Below are 25,076 nucleotides of genomic sequence, written 5' to 3' on the forward strand. Positions count from 1 at the left end.
CTATCTATCTATCCATCCATTATCTATCTATCTATCTATCTATCTATCATCCATTTATTTCTGAGACGCAGTCTCTTACTGGCCTGAAACTCATCAGGTGGGCTGGGCTGCCTTGCTTGCAAACCCTGGGGGAGCCACCAGTTTCTGCCTTCTGCCTCCTTGGCACTAGGGCTGCAAGCATGCACAGCCACCCCTAGATTCTTTTTAAATGTAGGGTCTTGGAGTTAACGCAGGTTGTCATGGTTTTGTAGCAAGTACTTCACGAACTCAGCTATTTCTCCAGTGCATCAAAAAAAATAAAATAAAATAAAATAAAAAAATAGTGTCTCACTCTATAGCCCAGGCTAGTCTTGAACTTGTAACCCTCTTGTCTTGGTTTACTAACTGTTTGGATTACTACAGGTGTGTGTCATGGTGGTACCTGGTCACAGTGGCTTTTTTGTGGTCTAAGATTTGAGAACATGGGTCAGCTGAAACTCTTTAGAACAGATTATTCTAAACTGGAAGAGTGGTTAGTCATTTCGTTTAGAGCTTACTGGAAGTTTGGCATGGTGTAGACACCAGAGGCAAGGCAGGGAACAAAATAAAAACCCCTGTTCCTGTGAGAGATTAGATTAGAAGGACTGGTGGGTAACAGGGGGTAGGGCCTGCTGCAGAGGGTGACCAGAATTAGCGGGGGGGGGGGGGGGAGTGGTACATGACGTGAGAGGAGAAAGCAGCATTCCATAGGGCAAGCAGGGTGGCTGCAAGCAATGCACAGTCCTGTGAGACCTGGGAAGGCTACAGACAGCATTCTCTTTGTAGGCAATGTGACCAAACTATGTCCAAAAGAACTAGGCAAGCCCAGGCAGACCATGGCTCAAATTAAAATACAAGATGTGTTCTTACTGATTTCTGTTAAAGCCCCCTCTCCCCTTAAAACTGAGGTTTTATGATATCTAGTCTTCTGGGTTATCTCAGGAGGAAACATTTGGCAGCCTAGTGAGCCTGGGCCCATGTGACTATGTGGTAACAATTAGCTGTGATTGACAGCATTTGTCCCTCTTCAGACTAGTCAAGGGTTCCCAGTCTCCTTTCCCCCAGCAGGTCACCTACCAGGCCACTGGCCCTCCTTCCCCCTTCACACCCCTACCCCACCTCACCCCCCCACCACAGACCAGAAGCTTCACCTGTAGACTCCGCTTTGAAGACAGTCTTTGTAAATCTCTCACTTATGCCGGCTTGCCATCCTGAGGAGATGACAACATTATTGGTGCCTCAAATTTGTTCCCACAGTTGAAGGAGGTTGGGTAAGGATCTGTTCATTGCACGTGAGCTTGGGGCAGAGGGAAAAAGCCCAAGTGATAGAACCCAGATTGGCTAACAGCAGTGCCCCCAGCTCAGGAGAGGACTGAGGGGCACGTGGGGCAAGCACTAAGTAGATTTCTAACTGGCTCTGCTGTTTGCTGCCAAAGTCACACCTTTCCTGGGGCTGTCCCCCCTTCACCCTGGGTTGGAATGGCTCTCCTAAAAATTGTGATCTACCTGGCTACTCATACATACTTCGGCTCCTGTAGTTCCGCACAGCTGTACAATCCCAGGCATAGCTGGATCCCCAAGCCCAGCTGCCAGCACCCTGCCAGGGAATCACGGATTGTTCTCTGTTGTTTCACAACCCAGCTCAGGAAACGCAAGGCTCCTGTTTCTCTTTTATTTTATTTTTTTCCCCCGGATTCAGTGTAAAACATGGAGTTTGGGGACTGTTGTCTCAGCCTCTGGAGGTTAGTGTTCTTCCACAAAATGGAAAGAAACCACCCCACTGTCAGACCAGGGACCTGCAGGTCTGTCTTGCATTTGTTTTTGCCCCCACAAGCCCCCTCCTCTATGCCTTATGTCTTTTCTTGGACTAGAATGAAGAGTTGGCTTCACTGAAGGAGGTTTCAGATGCCAGCCAATGGCAGCTGCCTCACAAAACTCTAAGTGTGGCTATGGTCCTGATCTGATAAAACTTTGGGGGGGGGGTGTCTTGTTTTACCCCTCTGATTTTGGTAGGATGGATTGGCCTGGCCTCTGAGATGCTGCTCTGTCCTGTGTTGTGGTCAAGCTTGAAGAATGCAGATCTGGAACTTCATTTGCTGTGATCTGTAAGGCCCCAGATAGTCGGCTCTTGAGCCCTGAGCTAGAAACAATGAGGAAACATAAGGTGTATGTTCCTAGAGTAGCAATGGAACCCAGTGAGCAGACTTGTGAAAGTCACTGCACCCCCAGAAGCTTGCTCGTTGTCTTGCGTGAAATAGTACTCCATTGCATTGGTAGCCACCGTGGCTTAGTCCTGGCCATAGTCAGCACTCACTGTTGCTGCTATTGGCCTAACCACGTCTGAAAGTTACAAGGGGACAGCTCACTTAGGCGCATACTTGTAGGGCCTTCCCCCAAGTTACTTCTTCCTGTAGAGCCACTGGGAGCAGAATGTAGCTGGGAGTGCTATGGAAACGACATGAGAGGAAGCTTGGAGTGCTCTCCCCTCTCAGAGCTTTTCCTGGCCCCAATCCTTATTTGTTCATCGTGTCTTGAGTACAATCTTGACAGCCTTGCTCTGTACCTCCAATATTGGTCTCAGCGGAAATGGTTCCCCAGTGCTTCTGAGATGGGAGTGTGGAATACTGGACACAGGAGCTTATACTACTGTGGCCTTAGTTACCCTCTCAGGCGAGCCTATCTGGCCAGCAGGAAATGTCTTGCATACACAATGATTTGTGAAACCTGTGACGTCACCTCTGCAGAGGTCCCTTCTGTTTAGTTTCTGCTAGGAAAGTGCAGGCGGAAGAGCTAGACTCTGCCCGAGCAGAGGAAGCTGTCTGGGGCTCTCTCCCATACTAGCATGCACTAGGTGCCCACGCAGCCTTGTAGACTCTGTGGGCCACAAACAAAAAAGCAGTCAGTTCGCACAAGTGGGAAATGATTAACTTGTCTTCTTTGATCCCTTCTGCCTTGTGTGAGGATGGTCAAGTGGCCGGGGTGCAGAACACTTCCATTATTTTCGACATTGCTAAGGTAAACAGTAGAAGAAATTCTAGAGAGGCTTAGTTCTGTTTGGAGAGAGAGAGAGAGAGAGAGAGAGAGAGAGAGAGAGAGAGAGAGAGAGAGAGAGAGAGAGAGAGAGAGAGAGAGAGAGGGAGTGTATACCTCTATAAACAGAACTATTGAATAAAAAATAAAAATACACCCACATCCTCTAACTTTTTCTTTATTTTCTCTTTTTTTTAAGGTCTGAATTTCCTGTTGGCATTCACAAAGATGCTTTTTATTTTTAACTTCTTGTTCTCCCCACTTCCGACCCCGGCCCTGATCTGCCTCCTGACATTTGGGACGGCCATCTTCCTGTGGCTGATCAACAGACCTCAGCCAGTCTCACCACTCATTGATTTGGATAACCAGTCTGTGGGGATTGAGGTAATGTTCCTACCGCCTTCGCTTTGTCAGCCTCGACTGAACACAAACTGCAATTCAAAACCTGTGGGGCAACATATGAAGGGAAAGAATGGGGCGGAGTGAACCTTCAATCTATGGATGTAAATGTCCTTTTCTAGCAAATTTCCTTTGAAACAAAATAAGCCCAGTACTAGATCCTTAGATGACAGTGCTGTAGATCAGGGTTGCAGACTACTACCTTTTCTGTGCAGAGGTAGACTAAGTGTTGTGCTAAAGATGGATTTCTAATCTTTAAATAGATGAATTGTTTATAAAGAGTAGCTGTGAAGCCTAAATATTTACTGTCTACCCATTTAGAGAGACACTTCACGGCAGCTTCAGTGCCTGAGAATGGCACAGAAGTTGCTTTCTTAAGTCATAAGTTTCAGTTAATATTCGTGAACACTGGTAGAAGCTGAAGCAGGCTGATTACACCAGCTTTCAGCAAGATGTGCAGCCTCCTCCTGACCTCTGAGATGAAGTCCCAAGGATGTCTTCCCTACCCTTCCTTCCTTCAGCTTTTGACAGAGGCGGGCACCATCTATTTCCATTCTGTCTCCTCTTCAGAGAAAAGAGCATCCTTGTCTATGACCAGTTGACCCCTTCTGCTTTTTTTTACAACCTTCCTTCACCTGCTCCATTTATAATCCACCCTCCTTCAGACTTCCTCTCAACTGATTGGACACTTCTGTGTTGACCACTCCACTTTCCACATACCCTTCAATGGTGCATCATCTTTCTAGTCCCGGGGAAGCCATCCTCAGTCATCTAGGTTCCTTCTTCTCTGCTTCCTATGCTTTCCTCTTCATCAACTTTCGATTCCCCTAAAACAAGGAAACCGATTCAAGGAGCAGGCAGTAAATTGTGTAAGTTTTATGGGCCATGGTCTCTGTTACAACCACTTAATGCTGTTGCATAGTGAAAAAACTAGCAATATGTAAATAAATGATCAGCACTGTGTTCAGTAAAACTTTATTCACAAAAACTGGCAGACTAAGCCAGGCGTGGTGGCACACACCTGTGATCCCAGCATTCGGGGAGGGAGAGGCAGGCAGATCTCTGTGATTCAAGGCCAGCCTGGTCTACAAAGCGAGTCTAGGACAGCCAAGGCTAAAGAGAGAAACCCTGTCTTGAAAAGGATTAAACGACTTTCAGGGTTAGATGAAAAGAAAAAAAGAAAAAAAAAAGAAAAGAAAAGCCAACAACAACAACAACAACAACAAACCCCCAAAGCCATGCAGGCCAGACTCAGTTATCTGTCAACCAATTCTATATAACTCACAGGTGAGAAGACACCTACTTTTGCTAGTGAAATGCTCAGTGGATAAAGATGCTTGCTCTGCAGGCTGGAGACCTGAGTTCAATCCCCAGAAGCTATGGAAAGATGAAAGGAGAGAGCCAACCCCACAGAGTTGTCCTTTGCCCCCCATAATGTGCCATGGCATGCACACCTACATGTTATTCTGACACAGTCAATTATTTTAAGTTAAAAAATCTCCTCGGTGAAATTCAAGTATCTCAAGCTCTCTGTGCCCATGACTTGCACTTCTCTCTTCACATACTCATGTGTACACACACAGACTCACCCACAGACACTTACAAAAGCATACATGCACTTGCACTCACAAGTATAGGTACGCATGTAAAATATAATTATGACCATACCACAACTTCGAGGTTTAAGACATTGGCTGGCTACGGAGACAGCTCCCTGGGTAAATGTGTTTCCTCCCAGAGCTCAATGCCCTGGGGCCTGAATGGTTTAAAGAAAAGTAAAGAACAAAGAAGAGAGACAAAAAGGAAGGAGCTAGCAGAGAGCAGAAGCTGCAGCACTGCAGCTCCTAGGGGGAGACCAGAGAAAGCTAGAAAGAGGTGAGAGAGCAGCGAAAGGGAGCTGGTAAAGCGGCCAGGGCTGAGTGTCCAGGAGGTGCGGGGAGTTGGGGGGAGGTGTGGGAGGGTTGGAGGGGGCAAGGCGGGGGGGGGGTACAGAAGGCTCTAGGAGCTGGACAAGACATAGGAGCTGGTCAAGACACGGTATGGCATAGTCAAGGCCAGGCATGTGGAGGGGAGAAGCAGTTGAGAGGGGCGGGCTCTAGAATGTGGGGTCAAATCTGAAGGACGGCAGGAGCTAGCAGAAACAAATGACCCGTACATACTTTAGGAGAGTCAAGTGACCAAGTCCCTTAGAAGAAAGCTCCTATGTGCCAATTCCTGGGTTCAGCACCAGATAAAGGGGAAAAAAAAAAAAAAAAAAAAGAAGGGAGGACGTAACTGCTCCTAGGCTTTGTGAAGGAAAATGCTTATTGTGGATAAAAGGGGGAGCAGAGCCAGAAGCTGGGACATCTGGGGGAGTCCAGAGTTAGCATGACCCCGAGCCATGTGAGGAGAGGAGGAAGGGGAGAGGGAAGAGCCAGACCAAGAGGCCACGGGGTAGAGGAAAAGGGCCAGGTAACCAAAATGGAAGAGCAGCTGGGGGAAGGGCAGGGCTGAAGAATTTTAAGTTAGGGCGTGGGGTGTGCCAGCCTAGCACTGTAACAAACAGGTAGGGACTGAGGAATGCTGGGAGAGCCTGGCTGCCAGGTCTGCTTTCGTATGTTAAACAGGCACCTCAGCCATCTGTCCCAGGTTTGAGACCTAACAGGGCCCCCACATAGCAGAAGGTGAGACCCATCTCTAACTTGCCTTCTAAACTCCACACGTGTGCTATGACACACATTCCAGCACATGTACACACACAGGCAATAAAAAATAAAAACCATTAATTTTAAAATTTGTCTGAGCATAGAAGAAAGAGGGGCTCGTGGGGCTGGGCTCTGCCTCCTCTCGGGGAACTGTCAATAGTCTGGAGCTGCCGTGGGTATAGGGAGTTACTGTGTCCAGTGACATAGCCACTGGCAAGTTATCCAGAAGCCACTGGCTCCTTCTTTACTCATGCCGATGTGGATTCTGTCAGTTTCAAAGGAAACTCCCATTTCCTCAAACGCCACTATGTAGTCCTGGACTACAGGAGCCTAGAGCCAGCATTCCTGAGAAACTTGTGAAGCCAACATTCCCTCCACCAAAGGAGCCACTTGCCCCGATCACTGGCAGAAGGGACACATGGCTACTTGTAAATACCTATTAGCAACACCGAAGTCCATGCTGGCCTGCAGTCTCTCTCCCTCACTATCACAAGTACCTATTACACATCTCAAAGTGCGTGCTAGGGCCGTTACTCTAAACCCCCTCCAGCTCCCGGCTTCCTTGCTCCCTACTCATTCTCCTTAAAACCCTGCTATTTTTGACAGGCTTTCTCCCCCCCCCCCACCCCCTGTCTCTGCATCCCTCCATCCCTGCTCCTGCTCTGATCTGCTGCTCTGGACTCTTCCAGGTGTCTCTGGCTGTTCTCTCTCTCATCTACAATACAAGCTTTCCCCTTAAGTGTAGCACGGAGCCTTCGTGTCATTAGTTTACATAGATTCTGAGCTACTCAAAACAAAACAGCATGAAAGTGGGAGGGAGATTTGATGGAGGTCCAGAGGCAGGAGTGGTCAGGGCCAGAGAAGCTGAGGCGGGGGGGGGGGGGGGGGTGCGGGGGGAGTGTGATCAGATCAAATTATATACATGTATGAAGATTTCAACGAACAAATTTAATTTCAAAAGTTAACTGAGAAAGATACTGTCCCTGTGACTTCAGAAGTCAGCAGTTATGATCTCTCAGTACACAAAGGATTGGCGAGAGAGGAGAGAAACTCACACTTCACCTAAACTTTGTCTTGCATCTTAGGGAGGAGCCCGGAGGGGTGCTTTCCAGAACAGCAACGACCTGGTCCTTTATTACTTCCCAGATGCCAAGACAGTGTATGAAGTGTTCCAGCGAGGACTTGCTGCATCTGGTGAGCCTGGCCACCTGGCCTTGTCTATAAGAAGCCCCAGCTGGCTTTGGTTAACCCTTGTCCTCCTGGTCAGTCTTCTAACCCTCCAGCAGTAGGAAGGCTGGAGCCCACAAAGAACCAATGGATGCAGTAGAGGCATAAAGCAGAAAGTCAGTATGAGGGCTGCTGGGAAGAGTACAGAATTCAGGTCTTCTACATCGGGTTTCAATGCACTCTGCTTTCTAAACTGCTCTCAACAGAAGAAGCAGATTCCTTGCTTAGGCATGAATCAGTGCTGTGCAGGCAGGTGTTTTGATGAGCTTGCTACACGTTGTCTCATTAGCTTCCCAGAGAGAAATAATTTGTATGGGCAGACCACAAAAGTATGCTCACAGGTGAATTCTTATATATTATGTTATGAAACATAAGTTACTAAAATGAGCATTTCCTGCTGCTGGAGATTTGAGTACAAAAGACATTCTGCATGCTAAGCTCTACAGTATTTATGGAAATATATATAGTATACATATATACATATGTATACATGTTTATGTGTGTATATGCCAATTCAAATTTATTGTGTATAATGATAAAAACAGAAGGTCAATAAAACAAAAGTTAAACAGACTTGCAACATTATATTGTACTAGCTAATTTTACATCAACTTGATACAGCTGGAGTTATCTGAGAGGAGGGAGCCTCGTTTGAGACAGTGCCTTCACAAGATTGGGCCGCAGGCAAGCCCGAGGAGAGGGATAGTGGAGGACCCCACTCACGATGGGTGGTGCCACCCCTGGGCCGGTGGTCTCGGGTGCCACCAAGAAAGCAGGTTGAGAAAGTCATGAACAGTCCAGTAAGCGTTCCCCCTCCTGGGCCTCTGCATCAGCTCTTGCCTCCAGGTTCCTGCCCTGTGTGAGTTCCTGCCCTGACTTCCCTCTGTGATGGACTGATACCTAGAAGTAAAAGAAATCCTGTCGTTTCCAAGCTGCAGCTGGTCACGGTGTTTCATCACAGCAACAGAAACCCTAGCTAAGAAAGCTTGCTAACCTTATTTGCTTATTTCTTATTTTTCTGCTTTGTTCAGTGTAGATTTGTATCAGCTATAATGCAAGACTATAAGCAAGCACATATGGCCCAGTGTTTACACAAAGACATACCGATTAATTTTGATTTTAAACTTAGAACAGACTCACTCTGTGCCTTCTAAAATGAAAATTCGATGCACAATACATGGTGCAAACACAGTTTATCAAACAATACATTTTTTCAGCTTTAGAAAAGCATGAAGCTGTGCTGTCTGTGGGAAAATGAATACAACTGAGAATAGCATGCTAAGTGCGTCAAGTCAGTCTCATGAAGCGTGTGTCATGTTTTCTCTCAACTGTGGCTCCTAGACTTTGTAGAGATGTAAACCCATGTAAGTACGTATGAAAGGTTTCTTGGAAGGGAACTTTCTACACGATGTCTCCACAGGAGCCTGTGCCTAGCACTTCTGGGTCTAAATTAGCAGATTCCATGCAGGTAATGAAGAGCAAATCAGACATTGAAGGCTTCGCTTCTCTGGGGAATTCAGACAGTAGATGCTAAAGCTGAATTTCCTTTATGATTTTCTGCCACTAGAAAGTTCTATTAAGTAACTAGACTATGTGATGTTTGTTCTAAAACCAAAACATTCCACATGTTCTATGGGACTGAGAGGGCATTTTGTTTAGGATCTTTTGACAAATTTAAATTAGAATTCAAGTGGTAAGGGTAATACAGCTTATTGTGCCTGCACGCTTATGACCTGCCATAGAAGAAAATGACAGTTCTGATGCTATGTGGGAAGGAACAGTCAACCAGTCCCTTTAACTCCCAGACTCACCTGGGAATTTGGTTAAAATGTGTACTCTTTGGTTCAACATTTCTTTCATTGAATCAGAAATCCAGGAAAGGAGACTCAATAATTCTTGTATTATAGAGTAGTTCGGGGGATTTTTGTATGCAGTGTAAACTCTGCTTAGCTGTGGGTGTCCACCTGGCCACGGTGTTGTTGTCACCCACACTCCTGGAAGGTCGTCACACTTAGAGCCCCTCCAAGGCTGAGCAGCGTAAGTTAAACAAGGAGGTCAGGAGTTAGTTTGAGGGCAAAAGCTGATGGGGCATGGCGTTTAATGAGATGTGTGCTGTTTTCCCTTTGGAGTAATTATTGGACTTGCTCCTTGTCCAGGGGCCTCTTCTGGCACTCTTATTAAGCAGGAAGTAGTGAGAAGGTGTGGAAGAGTCTCCTCCACCCCCGTGGGCTCCCCCCACTCTTACCAGGAAAACTTCAGTTTGGCCCAGTTCTTTATAACTCTTAGCCCAGTGGGAATGGCAGTAGTTATGGAGATCAGGCTTGTGCCTGCTATGGTATATGCGTTCAATCAACAGTAGCTGTCATTAGTTCATTAGTGACTAAGATCAGGACAAAGGCTCTCACTGCTGGGCCCAGAGACAAAGCCTTTGGGGATTAGTGACCACGGTCAATGGGCAGGTCAGGTCTTGCCACACTCCAGGAAATATTTTGTCCTGAGATTTCACTTCTTGACCTTCTCCTCAGCTGTCTCAGCAGGAAGAAAGTGACAGTGTTTCCCTTGGACAGTCTCCTCACCCATTTCTCAGATCTCCCTAAGAGGAAGAGCTATGTCTTTCCTGCTTTCCTTCCTTTCCCCCTTCCATCACTTCATGTATTTGCCCTTGAGTCCTCAGTGATGGTTCCTTTGGCAAACCTGACTTCCTCTCAGCAATTTGGCCGACCTCCTAGACTCTTCATTCATTTGTTTGTGTCCATTTTTTATGGTGGTGCTGAGGCTTGAATCCAGGGCCTGTTGCATGCCAGGTCCATGTTCCACCACTGAGCCACAATCCCATAATTCCCCAGACTTGTTCGATTTTAAGGCAGACTAAGTGGTTTAGATGTTTATAGGTTGAATTCTCTCACTGTCCAATGTAAGACATAAACTGGGAAATACTGCAGGCAAGTATGTGGGTTTTTGTTTTGTTTGCTTTTTTTTTTTTTTTTTTTTTTTTTTTTTTGGTTTTTTTCTGAGACAGGGTTTTGTTGACTCTGTTTCTTAGCAATTAAACTTTATTATACAACCCAACTAGCTTATACAAGAAGGAAAAAGGTTAAAGGAACAAAAGAGTGAACCTTCCGGTAGCCGTTCCATGGGACGGGTCCTTAGGTGTCTCTCTGGCCCGAGTGCTGGCCCAGCTGGTCCGCTGCTCTCACACTCTCTCGCCCAGCTGACTTTGTTATTCTCTCTTCCCCAACTGCCTGAGTCACGTGAGAAGGACAGCCTCCTTCTCCCGGTGAGGGTCCATTAGAAAGACAATAGTCCAGGTGGGGTTCTCAGGTCTGCTTCCTGAATTCCAGACCCAGGATGGCTCCACTCAGTCTGTCACAAGGTATTCATGGGGTGCCCCAAGGGTAAAGCCCGCCAAGATTGCTCCCACCTGTGACAAGGCTTATTCTTTCCTACAGGGTTTCTCTGTGTAGCCTTGGCTGTCCTGGACTCACTTTATAGACCAGGCTGTCCTCGAACTCACAGCGATCTACCAGCCTCTGCCTCCCAAGTGCTGGGATTAAAGGCGTGCACCACCACACCCGGCTCTGTATTTGTTTTTTTATAGTCTATGTAGGACTTTACATCTTAGAAGACATGCTCATATAAACAAGTAAAGTATGTGAACAGCTGAGTCATGAGAATAGATAAAAAATAAACATAATGTGTTTAAACAGATGAAAGTAATAACTTTTTAAATCTACAAGGCCAGAAATCAATTTTAAATCAACCTACAAGAGTGTGTTAAAATCCAATTGGTTGAACAAAAGTAAATGTTTACAACAGTCCAGCCAAGTAGCACAGAGCTGGGTGCCAAAGTCCCAGCCCCTTCTGACCCAGTTTGCTTTCTAATGCTGTGATAAAAGCCAGAGCCAGACGTAACTGGGGAAGGAAAGAAATGGCTTGGCTTCTCTTTCCTTAGTCACAAATGGAAGTCAGGGCAGGAACAGCAAGCAGAAGTAAGGACCACGGGGAATTCTGCTTACCTGCTTGAGTTTTAATACAGCCCAGGCCCACCTGCTCAGCAATAGCACCATCCATGGGCTGGGCCCTCCCATACCACTCACTAATCAAGGAAATGCCCACAGACTTGCCCACCGGCCAGTCTGAAGGAGGCTGTTTCTCAGCTGAGGCTCCCTCTTCTCAGATGACTCCAGCTTGTGTCAAGTTGACATTTTTATTTTATACTAAGGAACTAAGCAAATACACTAAGTTAAACATACAAATTATTCAGAGGGACTCAGGCACTTGAAACCATTATATAGATCCACAATGAAATAGTCAACTACCATACAGTCCTTCATCTGGTAGATGTTGAAATATCTACAGAGGAAAAAAATAGCGTGGAAATGTTAAACCAAATTGGGAGTGGAAGCACAGAACCAAATTTCTCTGTTTATTCCAAATACGTGGATGAGAAGATCTGTACAAAACTGTGTATAAGAGCATTGGAAGGAAATAGTATTTATAATAAGAATCATGATGATTCATATTTTGATTTTTATATTATACTTTTATTATAGAGATGCTCAATTTTTTTTCTCTCTTGCATTCAGTTCAGGCTGTTTATTCATATTACATGGACTAGTCCATATTGGTGGCCCAAATGCCCATTTATCATGGAGCCAGCACTGAACTACCCTGTCTTTTACTACTTCCTAAATGTTTGTCCTTGAATTTCCTGGATACCAGAGAAACCCAGATTCTTGCTAGATTTAGCCTTTGTGTCTTGGCCTCTTCTAGTTGCTTTTTTCTCTTCTCTGGTCCAAATGATTTGCAGTTAGGATTGATTTGCTTTCTTTCAATGTCATATGTTGTAGACAATGGACCTTGCTTGGGATACAGAAAGCCAAACCAGGCCTACAAATGGATATCCTACAAACAGGCAAGTCAAGCTTCGGCTTCAGGAACTGCTCCTGCTCATGCGTCGCGAGCTGCTTTGGTCTCTTCTTGATCCTGACCTCTTCTCTCTGACCCCTTATTTTCTCTCCTAGGTGTCTGATCGAGCAGAGTACCTGGGCTCCTGTCTTTTGCATAAAGGATATAAACCATCACAGGACCAATTCGTTGGCATCTTTGCTCAAAATAGGCCAGAGGTACCATGTTGAAGCTAACTAAATGAACTGATGTCCTCCAGTATAGCATTCTGGCTCATGCTGATGATTTACTAACGCTATTTAAAGATTCCACAATGCTTATTCTCCTAGTCCAAAAGAGCTGGGCTCCCAAACCTCCTTAAATCCCCTCGGAGTGTCTGTGAGTCTCTAGTCTGCATGGTTGGACTTGCATTTCCTACTTCAGTGTGGATCCTTTTAAGTCACTGATTTTCATACGAGGGAAATAAGGGCATTGTGAGGGATGGCTACATAAAATCTTGAAGGTGTTGAAGAACAGGATGAATCAGGTTAGAACTAGAATCTCTACTTTGTACTTGACATGGTAAACCAAGGCATCCATGGCTATTGAGACTGGCCATCAGCATCTTCCCACAGTCAGCTGGGAGCAGATGCTGCACACTAAGATGGTTGGAAGTAATCTTATTCCTAAGTTTCAATACAGTCACCAAGCCCAATATCCTAGGAAAGAGACTTTGTGGGCTCATGCGTTTACTAGAGCCTTTGCTTTAGTCAGATTTCTAAATTAGTCCTGAAAAGTACTGTGTACCCAAATTTTGGAGCTTCAGTAAGAACAAGTGACCTTACTTTAGTCTAGAAACTTAACATCAAACTTGGTGTATCAGTCTTCCATGACCTCCAAGGCAAAACATGAGATTAAGGTGCCCATGGTTGAGTTTCTCCTGATGCAGGCGGGAGAAACTCTTCCCCTCTTCTCTCTTCTCACACTGTCTTTTCTCTGTGCACCTCTATCCCTGGGTATCATTTTCATCTCTGGATTATGACCATATTCTTATGTCCATATTTAACCTTACAGCCACATTGAGGGTTAAGGTTTCAACATGAATTTGGGGGAAGAGGATGGGGATCCATGTCAGCCTATAAGACTAATCTGCCAGTTAAGACTAATAGCTAGAAGATAAGAGTATTTGTGACATTTTCATGCTTGTAGATGTGTGGACACAGTGACATGATTTTCTTCTTCATTCATTTCCAAGTTTTTATCTCCATGTTCATAGCCCAGTACTAACAGTTGTTTGAAGTTCTGTCCAGCCTCCCTGGACAAGAAAATCTTGACCTCCTCATCCCACCCCCAGCTCTGGAAAGTGGTCTCTGCCTCCCATAGTCTCCATGGCACTTTCCATGTCTCTTAGGGGGGAAATGACCACACTCTTCCTTTGTGTGCTGGTCTACCTTGGTTTTGTGCATATCTTAACTCACTTATTTAAATGTTCCTTATAGCAGGATCAGTGGCAGTACCTATGGTCATTCCTAAAGTTGTTTTTTTTTTTTTTAAATAAGTATACCAAATAAGTATTTGTTAGTTGAATGCCTGAATCAATGTGCTTCGAAGTCAACTTCTAGTCTTTAACTTGAAATTTTTCTCTGCAGTGGGTCATCTCTGAGTTAGCCTGTTACACATACTCCATGGTAGCTGTCCCCCTATATGATACATTGGGAGCAGACGCCATCATATATGTTATCAACAAAGGTAACACTTTGATATTACATTATAATTTTATTCTTTCTTTAATTTGGCTGTTTTCTTTCTCTTTTCTTACTTTCTGATATTATAGTACTTAGGATATCATTTACATGGAAGCCACAAAAAGTCTTATGAGACAAAAGGTATGCTTAGATATGAGGTTGAGCAAAATTAAGATGGCATAGGATAGTAACATGTTAAAAGGCAAGATTACTTTGAACACATGGGATAAAAGTCTGCATGACCTAAGCCCCAGTACAAGTACAGGGTTTATTTCCTATTTCTTTGAAAGCTAAGTCAGTATAACTAAGCAATTTGCACCAATATGCTTGTGAATGCATAGAAGAAAACTGCCATTGTTAGTAAAAGAAGACCAAGGTCAGCTGGTAAGCACATCCCTCTCACATGGCTCATGGAGTATTTCTTGTCTCGGCATTGGTAGGCACAGTAGATCCATTTGAATGATAGATACTACTGAAATATTCTATTTGTGAGGACAAGAATCAGAGAAAATGATGACATTTAGAATCATAAAACGTCTGCCTTCTAAAGACTCCATTTGCACTCGCCTTCCCCATCTGTTCCCTGCTCTGCAAAACATAACAGCAGGAAAACACCCCAGTAGACAGTATTTAAATGAGCTTTCTTAAACAAAAGGATTTACATAGTTCCAGAAATTAAAATGTGTCAGCAACACTAAAAAAAAAAAAAAAACAAAAAACAAAAAAAACCCAAAGGGCTTGTATTTTAGTTAAATTCACTTTTTCTTTTCCCTTTTTATAATTAGTAGAGTCAGCTTGAATTCTGCAAATCTTATTTACAGATATAATATCATTAGGGATCTGCTGGGCTTGACATTTAGTCCCTGTTTTTGCAAAGTAGCCATGCATCTAACAGAAAAGGGTGGTAACTTCTGGCTTGGTTTCTGCTTTTAGCTGATATCCCCGTGGTCATCTGTGATACACCCCAAAAAGCAACTATGCTAATAGAAAATGTAGAAAAGGGCCTTACCCCAGGCCTGAAGACAGTCATCCTCATGGACCCCTTTGATGATGACCTGAAGAAGAGAGGAGAGACGTGTGGAGTTGAGGTGCTATCCCTGGAGGATGCTGAGGTATGAGTCAAAATAGCTTACAGTTAGATAGGTGAGTTAGCAGCAGCAGCATGCAGACCAGCTACACAAAAGCACAGGGCTCTTGTTGTCCAAGAACAGCATACAAGACATAAGCAAGACTCAGAAGCCTGAAGAAAAACTTCTTCAAGACACCAGCAAAACTCATGACAGAGGTGGACACATTTCCTTGGCTAGCTATATACCCTTCTGAGTATCAAATGTAAGCGTAGAGAGGAATCAAAGGTGCTTATGACTGTGGCCCCTGATGCGAGTTACCTGGACTCCCATCCTAGTTCTGTATCTGTTACAAGGCACATCTCTCCCTCGCTCTAAATGGAGGATCAAAATGGCTCTAATCTCACAGATATGTTGGCAAGAGTTAAATGGATTAGGGTGTGTCATGGTCTTAGATGTCTGGACCTTAAGAGAATGGTGAGATTTGAGGTGCACCCTTCTTTAGATTAACTATTCTTGAGAAACTGTCTTCTTTTCTGGTGCTTCCATTGTACATCAACATTGGCCTGCAGGCTCAATCCAGGTTAGAAACTGGGAGGTTGGGAACAAAGAAAGGGAGAGCTGAATTTGTTTGCCCAACCTCAACAACTTTTTTCTTAATCTCCTGTGCATTTAGAATCTAGGCAAAGAGAACTTCAAGAAGCCAGTGGTAAGTGTCCTTCCTGAATGGGTTTTGTAGTAGTCCATTCTCGGTTCACAATGGGCTGACACCCTTGTGCTTCTCCTCCAGCCTCCGAACCCAGAGGACCTAAGTGTCATCTGTTTCACCAGTGGAACTACAGGTCAGTGTCCATGAGACCTTGACAGAGCTCCCAGGGAGCCAGGGACAAGGCTAAGACCCAGAGCATACTTGGCCACTAGCCTTGTCCTAAAGTGCTTACAACCAAGGCACTTATGAATGAATTCCCAGATAGAGAAACAGGAGCATAACGCAATAGATTCCTTTGAATACACATGGTGGGATTTACACGCTGTGGATTTTAGGAGTCTTAAAGGGGATTTCAAAGTGTCAACTTTTCCCTCTACCCTTCCACTGTTTAAATTAGGCATACCACTAGGATCATAGCACATACCATTGGGATGGTTTAAGGGACATACATACCACTGGGATGGCTTCGTTTAGCAGGGAAACTCAGTGATGCTTCTCCACAGTTGGTTGTGTCCTTGCTCGACAACATTAGTAGAAGGTTTACTTGTATTTATTGTGGACCACTCCAATATGCTTGGTTTATAAAGTTTATAGCAATATTGTTGGGAGATCTTTGGTATGTCTTAAGTATGTGAACAGCACTTGTAAGTTTCTTTTTGACTGGTGTCATCTGAGACTGCTTGTGCTGAAGGTGTAAGTAAAAGGCCAAGAATACAGGAAGTGGTAGGATTTCTGGGGGCATGAATCATTCCTAAGCAAAGGCATATATGTCTACAGAAAGCTACAGTCAAGAGGACAAACTTTTGTCTCTAGAACAGAACCAAACGGAACTTACCATCTTTCAAGGCCACTAAGGATCTTTCTCTTCACCTCTGCTTTCCTACAGGTGACCCCAAAGGAGCTATGCTAACCCATCAAAATGTTGTTTCAAACATGTCTGCTTTCCTCAGATTGCTGGAGGTCAGTGGTCAGTCAAGAAAGAGGCCCTTGCTGCAATGTGAATTAGCTATAAGATTTTTAATTATGGAATCTCCGCAGTTAAAAGTTGACTATGTCTCCTCATCACTGGGACAAGTTACCTGACATAAGTCACTTAATGGGGGAAGGGCTTGTTTTGGCTTAAAGTTTGTGGCTTTACAGTCCATCTTGATGCCAGGCAGCTTCCCTTGTGAGGCTCCTGGAACTGGGATTCTTCATACCTTGGTGGATCAAGGACCAGCAGAAAGGAAGTGGGGCTAGAACATAACACCTCAAGACACGCCCCAAGTAGCTGCCTTCCTCCAATGAGGCTCTACCCCCTAAAAGGTCTATAATCTTAGAAGACAGTACAGAGTACCAGGTGTTTAAGACACAAGCCTACAGAGGGGCCTTCTGCGTGCAAGCCACAACAGTCCCTCAATACGGAGAACAGTCCTTAGGGCTGCATGTCAGGCCTGTCTTTTAGAATCCCTGCAAGTCCCTAGATTCTATACAGTCAAAAGTACTTAATGGCTAAAGAAAAAAAAAAAATGTATCAGGTTTTGGGATACCTTGAGTGTAAGGAGGTGTTTATGTGCTACAGATTTCAAGAATCTTAAATATAATGTCAAAATGTCATTTTTCCCCCTCTACCCTGCTACTCTCTCAGTTAGACGGGACGGTTTCAGTTAGACAGGCTTATTCACAAAAGAATGAGAATTGCGGTTGTACATCTTTGCACCAATCCATTGTTGTTTCTTTGTTCCCTCATCTACAGCCTATCTTCCATCCCACCCCTGATGATGTGACCATATCCTACCTTCCGTTGGCCCATATGTTTGAGAGGGTTGTTCAGGTGAGTGCCCTGTGTACCTAGCAGGGAGGAAGGGGGGTGGGTTCCACATTTATCCAAAAGCCAGAGATGCAAGACATTCCTAGTCCTTTCTCTACAGACTTAAGCACAGACAGGCCATCGGATCCTTTGAGTTCTGACTTACTCCAGTCCATCTAGTTAGTCTGCATGCCAAAGGAAGCTAATACTCGCTCCTGACTTAACAGCGTACCTAACTGTCTGCCTTCTCTCAAGCCTGAGCTGACTCACCAGATGTTGTGTCATCTTTTTTACTTCTTAGTTAGAATTTTTAGGTGATCTGGGGTTAAAGGAAAAGGGACATTTGATCCAGATCAGGGCCAGCTATCCGCAGGGAGCATTTGTGTGAGGAGGAATTGCCAGGCACCATGTATGTCCCTTCTGGAAGTGGTCTCCAAAATTCCCAGTCATTCTGAAGCTGATTTGAGAACAAAAGAAAGCCTGACCTTTCAAAATCTCAAGTGCTGTGGTAGGGAGGCCTTTCCCCTCCCTCTGCCCCCAGTATCTCTTCACCCGGTATAGGATCATTTGTTGCTGTATTTATTTGAATAAAACTTTACATATATTTTAGCATCTCTCAAATTGGGACAGTCTTAATTGAAGACATGTTTTTCGGTTTTAACTGGCCATGGTTTTTCTTAGTGCTACAAAAAGTTCCTTATGAAGGATGGTATCTTAGGCTGGCACACAGAACTGTCGTAGAGCCTCAGGGTAGGACCCACAGCCTCACAGTCTGTTATCTGTCTTGCCATCTCAACAGTGATACGTTTCCATCTTTTATTGGGGTAGGCTCTCAGAGACCTGCCCTGGGTATCTGTTGGTAGGAAGCAGGGGTTATGCAGAGGGAAGTGCCTGTGAGTTTCGGCTTACTTTCTCAGTTCCATCGGAGACAGGACCCACCTAGTGATCCCTGTCTTGTCCTCCATCTTGTTTCAGACTGTCATATTTTCCTGTGGAGGCAAAGTTGGGTTCTTCCAAGGAGATATCCGGTTGCTACCTGATGACATGAAGGCTTTGAAACCCACAGTATTTCCCACAGTGCCTCGACTCCTTAACCGGGTCTATGATAAGGTAGGAGCCTTGTTTCTGTTGGGATTATATTGAGACAGCTCTGAGGGACTGTATCATGAAAAGAACCAATTCCTTCTCTAGCTGAGCCTCAGCAGGTATCTATATAAGCCATGTTACAACTGCAACTGTGAGAAGCCATAAGAAACATCCCCTTTTCTCCGAATAACATTGCCAATCCGAGGAAAAACTGCACTCAGACTTGGGGGAACATCTCAATTTTTAAGCAATGCCCTGCAAAGTTCTTCCTCTGATTTGCATGAGCTGGTCACATAACTTTTCGCTGAGGTGCCACATAGAGGTAAATGTTTGATATGTGTTTGCTCATTTAACCCTGCTAAGAAACATAGGAAACCGTGGTTGTTCACCGAGCTCTGAGGAGGAGGAAGCAGAGCCTTGGTTGTTCAAGAGCTTCCTCAAAGTTGTAGCTAGGAAGGAAAAGGAGTGAGAATAAACGTCCACTCAGCAGTGCTAGCTGTCATCGAGCACTGCTCACCCAAGCTGCAAAATGATGATTTTCCTAATTCCAACTCTCGTGTTTCTTTTCTATTCCTTAACTGACGTTCTACCATGAAGACCTAACAAATGTTTTATTCTCTCTTTAATCCATCACTCATAAGTATAATGAATTTATGCCCCTCAGTGATCCTCAAAAGTGGCCAGGAGGATTTTTTTTTATTATTACAAACTCATCTTTACATTTGTATTTCCCACCCACTTTAGTCATTCATTTTGATGTTTTAAGCGTGTCCATCAAATTCTTGTGTGTCCTTTTGACATAACCCCAGTAGTCTATGATGGGTTCCTTCTTTCTGATATAAGATGCCCTAAGCGCTCTCTCTCTCTCTCTCTCTCTCTCTCTCTCTCTCTCTCTCTCTCTCTCTCTCTCTCTCTCTCTCTCTCACACACACACACACACACACACACACACACACACGCACATTCCATAGATCTGGAGCCGGGGGAAGGGACACCGTTATTTATATGCTTTGGCCCCTATCTCTCAGATTCTGATATTGGCATTCAGGCTTACCAGAGGCCAAGCTGCACTATCATGAGAATGGACAGTATTCTAGAACACATGATGTGTGGACACTGAAAGCCATGTTAACAATTGTTCCAGTTCCTCATCGGACTGTGGAATCATTAGATTGGGTTGTTTTGTTTTTTATGTTGTTGAACTTTTTTATTTTTGAGAGGAAGTATTTAAAGATATTAATACCTAATAAATACTCGGAATCTGGAACTTATTTCATAAAATGGAGATTCTGTTAGGTGAATTTCCAGCCATAGCTTTTTGTCAGTCACTTGTTAGGAAAGCTAGTCATGGGACTGTTAAAGGCAAGCAGTTTGTAATTAAGAGGGGTACCAGGCCTGCCAATGATGTAGGCAGCATTAGTGTACCTCAGAACCAGATGGAGAGACATAGATAAATGATGTCACAAGCATGAGTAGCCACTCACAGCCTGGGTCACAGCCTGGGTCACAGCCTGGACTGGGGAGCAAGGATGGATGACTCTGGCTGTCTCCAGGCCTGTAAATGGAAGCACAGGTCAGGAGAGGCACCCTGTTCATTTTGAACTGGAAAGAGCTCTACTGTCCCTGAGTGCAATATATAACTTCTGAAGGTGGGAGTACAGGGGTTAGTTCCTGTGGGCTGTACATGTGGACGCTCTTCTCGCAGGAGCGCGGTTGATAGTTGTGGAGTTATGCCAGGGTCATAATAGTCAGGAAAATAACATGAACTGGGAAAACTATTAACAAGCGTGTAAACCCAAAAGGGAGAGATGATGTCATTAGGGATTGTTGTTGGATTTTGTGTGATGTGGTTAAGGTGCATTTGTCATAAAGGTGGTAATTTTACAGGTGTAGAGGATGTGAAAATGTCATTAAGGCAGAAGAGAGGAAGAGGTGGGACTAATTTTTAAAAATCAAATTCCTAAGCGTTTCTCTGGGCCACTAAATCAACAGCCACAGGTGACCATGTGCATGGAGTCATTTCCTGTCTAACTTTAAACCAGTGGCGGCCATCTTTTTTTGATTTGCTTATCTCAGTTATCAACGTTGTTTCCCCGGAGACCCAGAGTCTGTGAGGTGTGGGGCTCTGCATTATATAGTAACTTCACTTGTCTTAGGGTGTGCCCATAGCTCTGTGGGCTTGCCATTAGTAGGCAACCTAGTTCATGAGTGTGAGATATTCCCTCATAAAGCAAGGAGCTAGCTTCTTGGTTACCACCAAATGGCCTTAGTAAGTAGCTTTAGTTTCCAAGCAAGAGGGCTTGTCCCCCTCCAGGTACAAAACGAAGCCAAGACGCCCTTGAAGAAGTTCTTGTTGAACCTGGCTGTCATCAGTAAATTCAATGAAGTGAAAAATGGCATCATTCGGCGGGACAGTTTGTGGGACAAGCTCGTCTTTTCAAAGATCCAAGTAAGTCAAGTAGCTCTTGGACACCAGGGCTGGCTGCCACTTACAACCCTCCTCTCCTCTCAGGGGTCAGTGGCACCCTAGAGATTTTCATAGATCTTCTACGCCCACCCACACCTTTTTCTTGGTACCTCGTTTCCTATGTGTGTTTGGGCGGAGGTGGTGGTGGGCAAAGCATGTGCCGTGGTGTATGTTCAGAGGACAACTTCAGACATTGGGCCTCACCTTCCACCTTCTCTGAGACAGGCCTCTCTTGTTCATGCTCACATGAGGCTACTAGTTGGCCCGATAGCTTCTAGGGATTCTCTTGTCTTCACCTCCCATCTCTTCCCAGAAGAGAGTGGGGACCACAGGTGTGTGCCACTGCATTTGGCTTCATCTGGGTTTTCAGTGTCTGGACTCTGGTCTTCACACTTGCATAGCAGATGCCTTACCCACTGAGGCACCTCCCAAGCCCTCCCATCTGTCACCTGTGAGATGTGCAATTTTTTCACTAAGTAGAAACCAGAAAGCATGGAAGAGAATTGATGTATGTGTTGCACTCTGTATTATTGTCTTATACCTTCTGTTGAGTTTATGATATAAATTGAAGAATTTAAAGCACAGCAACAGCAAACCCACACGTTCTCCCAGGCCCGGATGGCGATGACTCTAATAGAAGGCTTTTAAGTGAGTGTCAGGCTGCAGTGTAAATGCTTAGAAGTCAGCTAAGCCAGACAGCGAGGTGTGTGATTTCACCCATCTCACAGTAGAGGAAAATGAAGAACAGTGGCTCAACAGCTCTTCTTGTTTCTGCTGACAGGGCGGCCTGGGTGGGAAGGTTCGCATCATGATCACCGGAGCCGCCCCCATCTCCACTCCAGTCCTGACATTCTTCCGGGCCGCCATGGGATGTTGGGTAAGATTTCACACTTACATCAAGGGAGCACACCATTTAAATAAAAATGAAATTGCAAATGGAAAGCACTAAAGAGAAGGTCACCCCAAATGCTAGACAATGCATCTGACCCGTCATGCATCAAGTATAGACATCTTTACACAAATGCAACCAGCGTTCCACAACATCCCCTGTGCTCCTGCACTCCTTCCCAGGTAAAGGTTGGTTAGCATCATGTAATGCTTTCACAACAGTGCATCAAAGTGCACAAGTGATGAACAGTTCTGCCCACAAGCCACAGCACATTGTGGCAGTCAGGACAACGTAAGAGTTTTAGTTCTCTTCTTTCAGCAGCAATGGAACTTAAGTCCCCAGGTTTAAGAAAAAGGGCCTTTACCCATCTTGCCAGCCTTGCCTGTAACATATCAATGTATATCACCCAACTTTCATGCAGGGCTTTAAGATACATTCAGGTAATACTTAAAAGTACCGTTACCCTACACACTTGCCAACGGTAAGTTTTTCAGCCAATTAGTTGCCTCTAAACAAAATACTTTTCATGTTGTTTCTTTTGTTAATACTGTCTTAGGGTCTCATTTCTGTGAAGAGACACCATGACCAAGAACTCATCTAAAGGAAAACATTTAATTGGGGCCAGCTTACAGTTCAGAGGTTTAGTCCATTACCATCATGGTGGGAAGCGTGGCAGCACGCAGGCAGACATGGTGCTGGAGAAGGAGCTGAGAGTTCTACTTCCTGATCCTCAGGCAGCAGACTGGGTGTAGTTTGAGCATAGGAGACCCCACAGCGACGCACTCCCTCCAACAAGGCTGCACCTCCTAATAGTGTCACTCCCAATGAGCCAAGCCTTCAAACACAAGCATCTATGAGCGTCGTCGTTACTATTCAAACACCACAAATGCCAAGCTTCACTGGATTACTCTATGACTTCCTTACAGAAATTAGGCAAAGCGTGATTTAGCTCCCTTGCATATTGGTAAGAGTTCTTCATATACTTAGGATTAATCTCCACTATGCTGGACATTTTTTCCTGATCCAATTCTTTTGCCTTGTAACTGATTCAATATGCAGGCCAATTGGTACAAGTTTTCTGTTGTGATTTTTTTAAATGCTGAAACAAACATTTTTTTTTTCTTTTAATCATTTTTGCTGTTGCTTTTTTGTTTAAATAAAAACCTTTATTTTGGGTATATGGCTGTTTTTGCCACATGCGTGCCTGTTGTCCTCAGAGGCCAGCTGTTGGGTCACCTGGGAGTGGAGCTACAGATAGTTTTGAGCTGCTGGGAACTGAACCCAGATCTTCTGGAAGAGTAGACGGTGCTTTTAACTTCTAAGCCATCTCTCCAGTTCCTATAAATCTTTCCAATCCCTGAGGTTTAGACTGTCATTGCCCACATTTTCTGGTAGTTTTATGGATTTAATTTTTTTTTTCATTTATGTACTTACCTGGCTGTAGATATTTTCTTCCCCATCCCAAAAGGGTACTTAGTTGCTGATTTGGCTAACCATGTACCAGAAACAGAATAAAAGACAAATACAGGCCCAGCCTCACAGAGACTGCTTCTCACACACGTACCAGTCAGTGGCCAGCCTTTGAGGTTTTTAAGCTGCTATCTTCTTGGCCACTCTTAGTCCATCAACCCCAAAGACTAACAGAAAGTTCTGCTTCCAACTCCTCCCCAGAAACCTCTTCTCTCAAGTATCTCTACTTCTACCAAGCCTGCCACTTGCAGGCCACACCTCTGACTGCAGTAGCCTATCAACTTGCTTCCTGCTGCCAGCCTTTCTTTGGTCAAGATCATCTTCTCTCTTTGAGGGTCAGCAACTACAGTACTACCTGTGCTGCCTGCTTTATAGCTGAACCGTTACCGGAACTCAGCTTAACCCACTCGTTTACACACGGTCTGTGGCTGCTTTTATGCCACCCTGGCAGAGTTAAGTTGTGGCGACAGAGACCAGATGACTCTCAAAGCTGAAGATAAGTCCAATGGCCATTTAGTGAATAATTTGCATTTCCCACCTACTTGATAAAAGCTGTATTTTTCATATAGGTTCTTGTACTTTGGTGTTCCAGAATGCTTTTTGCTGTGTGTCAGAATGCTTTTGCTATGTAATGAATGCCCAGCTGTGAAGAACTAGCAGTTGAGCATGCTTTCGAGGTCTCAAGTAGAGATTTTTCAGCTTCTTTCTATAGTTTGTTTTTCTGTATTGGCCTTAAGGTACAGCCAGTCATACTTTACCTTATAAAGTCTCAAAGTTGTTCTTTGGTTTCCCAGGTGTTTGAAGCTTATGGCCAAACAGAATGCACAGCTGGATGTACAATTACATCACCTGGGGACTGGACATCAGGTAAGTTTTCCATCTGCTGGTTGGGGGAAGGCTTCTAATTGAACCCTGGTTTAGGTATTTAGATAATTTTGGTGTTCTGGACGAATATGGTAAATGGCAAACTCAAGTCCTGTTTTCATTCCTAGAGTCAATCTCATAAACATTTTAGAGACATGCTTGCTTTATGTTGCTCAGCCCAGGATATCTGGTATGTTCTAGGCCATGTTGGGACTCCAGTGGCTTGCAATTTTGTAAAGCTGGAAGATGTGACTGACATGAACTACTTTTCAGTAAACAATGAAGGCGAGGTGGGTAGGTCATGCCCAGCACTCAGATGATCATAGTGGGAGGCTAAGTCCAAAAGGGGCATAAAGCTATGATCTGCCTGGGGTTTGGCTACTCCTTCTCAACTACTAGGAAGGAATACAAGATCAGGGAGTTGCACCGTCCTCCAGTGGGGACTAAGATAGTCTCCACAAAACCATCAAGTGAATTTGGTCAGGACAGGTGTTTTATAACGTACAAATAACAGCTCTTTTATTGTCTCCCCCTCCCCCCTGCCTGCCTGGTACATAGATCTGCATTAAAGGCAACAATGTATTCAAAGGCTACCTAAAGGACCCTGAGAAGACACAGGAGGCGCTGGACAAGGATGGCTGGCTCCACACCGGGGACATTGGCCGCTGGCTTCCAGTGGGTTTCTTAACTTACAGGAATCTCTGCTATGCGACTGGGGAGGAGGGACAGGGATATGAATTTAAGC

The 25,076-nt window shown here is 44.7% G+C and overlaps 1 protein-coding gene across 2 annotated transcripts in view; it reads left to right on the forward strand.

Annotated features, from left to right (window-relative positions):
* Positions 1-25,076, forward strand: part of Acsl5 (acyl-CoA synthetase long chain family member 5) — a 43,185-nt gene that overhangs the window by 14,528 nt on the left and 3,581 nt on the right. For both annotated transcript variants that reach the window (XM_051146791.1, XM_051146790.1), the window contains exons 2-17: positions 3,248-3,432; positions 7,217-7,325; positions 12,209-12,273; positions 12,383-12,484; positions 13,895-13,994; positions 14,924-15,102; positions 15,734-15,766; positions 15,848-15,899; positions 16,653-16,726; positions 17,502-17,579; positions 18,531-18,665; positions 20,956-21,090; positions 21,890-21,985; positions 24,262-24,334; positions 24,533-24,621; positions 24,890-25,006. In XM_051146791.1, the coding sequence (XP_051002748.1) occupies positions 3,277-3,432; positions 7,217-7,325; positions 12,209-12,273; positions 12,383-12,484; positions 13,895-13,994; positions 14,924-15,102; positions 15,734-15,766; positions 15,848-15,899; positions 16,653-16,726; positions 17,502-17,579; positions 18,531-18,665; positions 20,956-21,090; positions 21,890-21,985; positions 24,262-24,334; positions 24,533-24,621; positions 24,890-25,006 (1,593 nt within the window). In that variant the 5' untranslated portion in view covers positions 3,248-3,276. The remainder of the gene's footprint in view (positions 1-3,247; positions 3,433-7,216; positions 7,326-12,208; positions 12,274-12,382; positions 12,485-13,894; positions 13,995-14,923; positions 15,103-15,733; positions 15,767-15,847; positions 15,900-16,652; positions 16,727-17,501; positions 17,580-18,530; positions 18,666-20,955; positions 21,091-21,889; positions 21,986-24,261; positions 24,335-24,532; positions 24,622-24,889; positions 25,007-25,076) is intronic.

Source organism: Acomys russatus, chromosome 5 (genome assembly GCF_903995435.1).
Source record: "Acomys russatus chromosome 5, mAcoRus1.1, whole genome shotgun sequence".
Classification (NCBI taxonomy): Eukaryota; Metazoa; Chordata; class Mammalia; order Rodentia; family Muridae; genus Acomys; species Acomys russatus.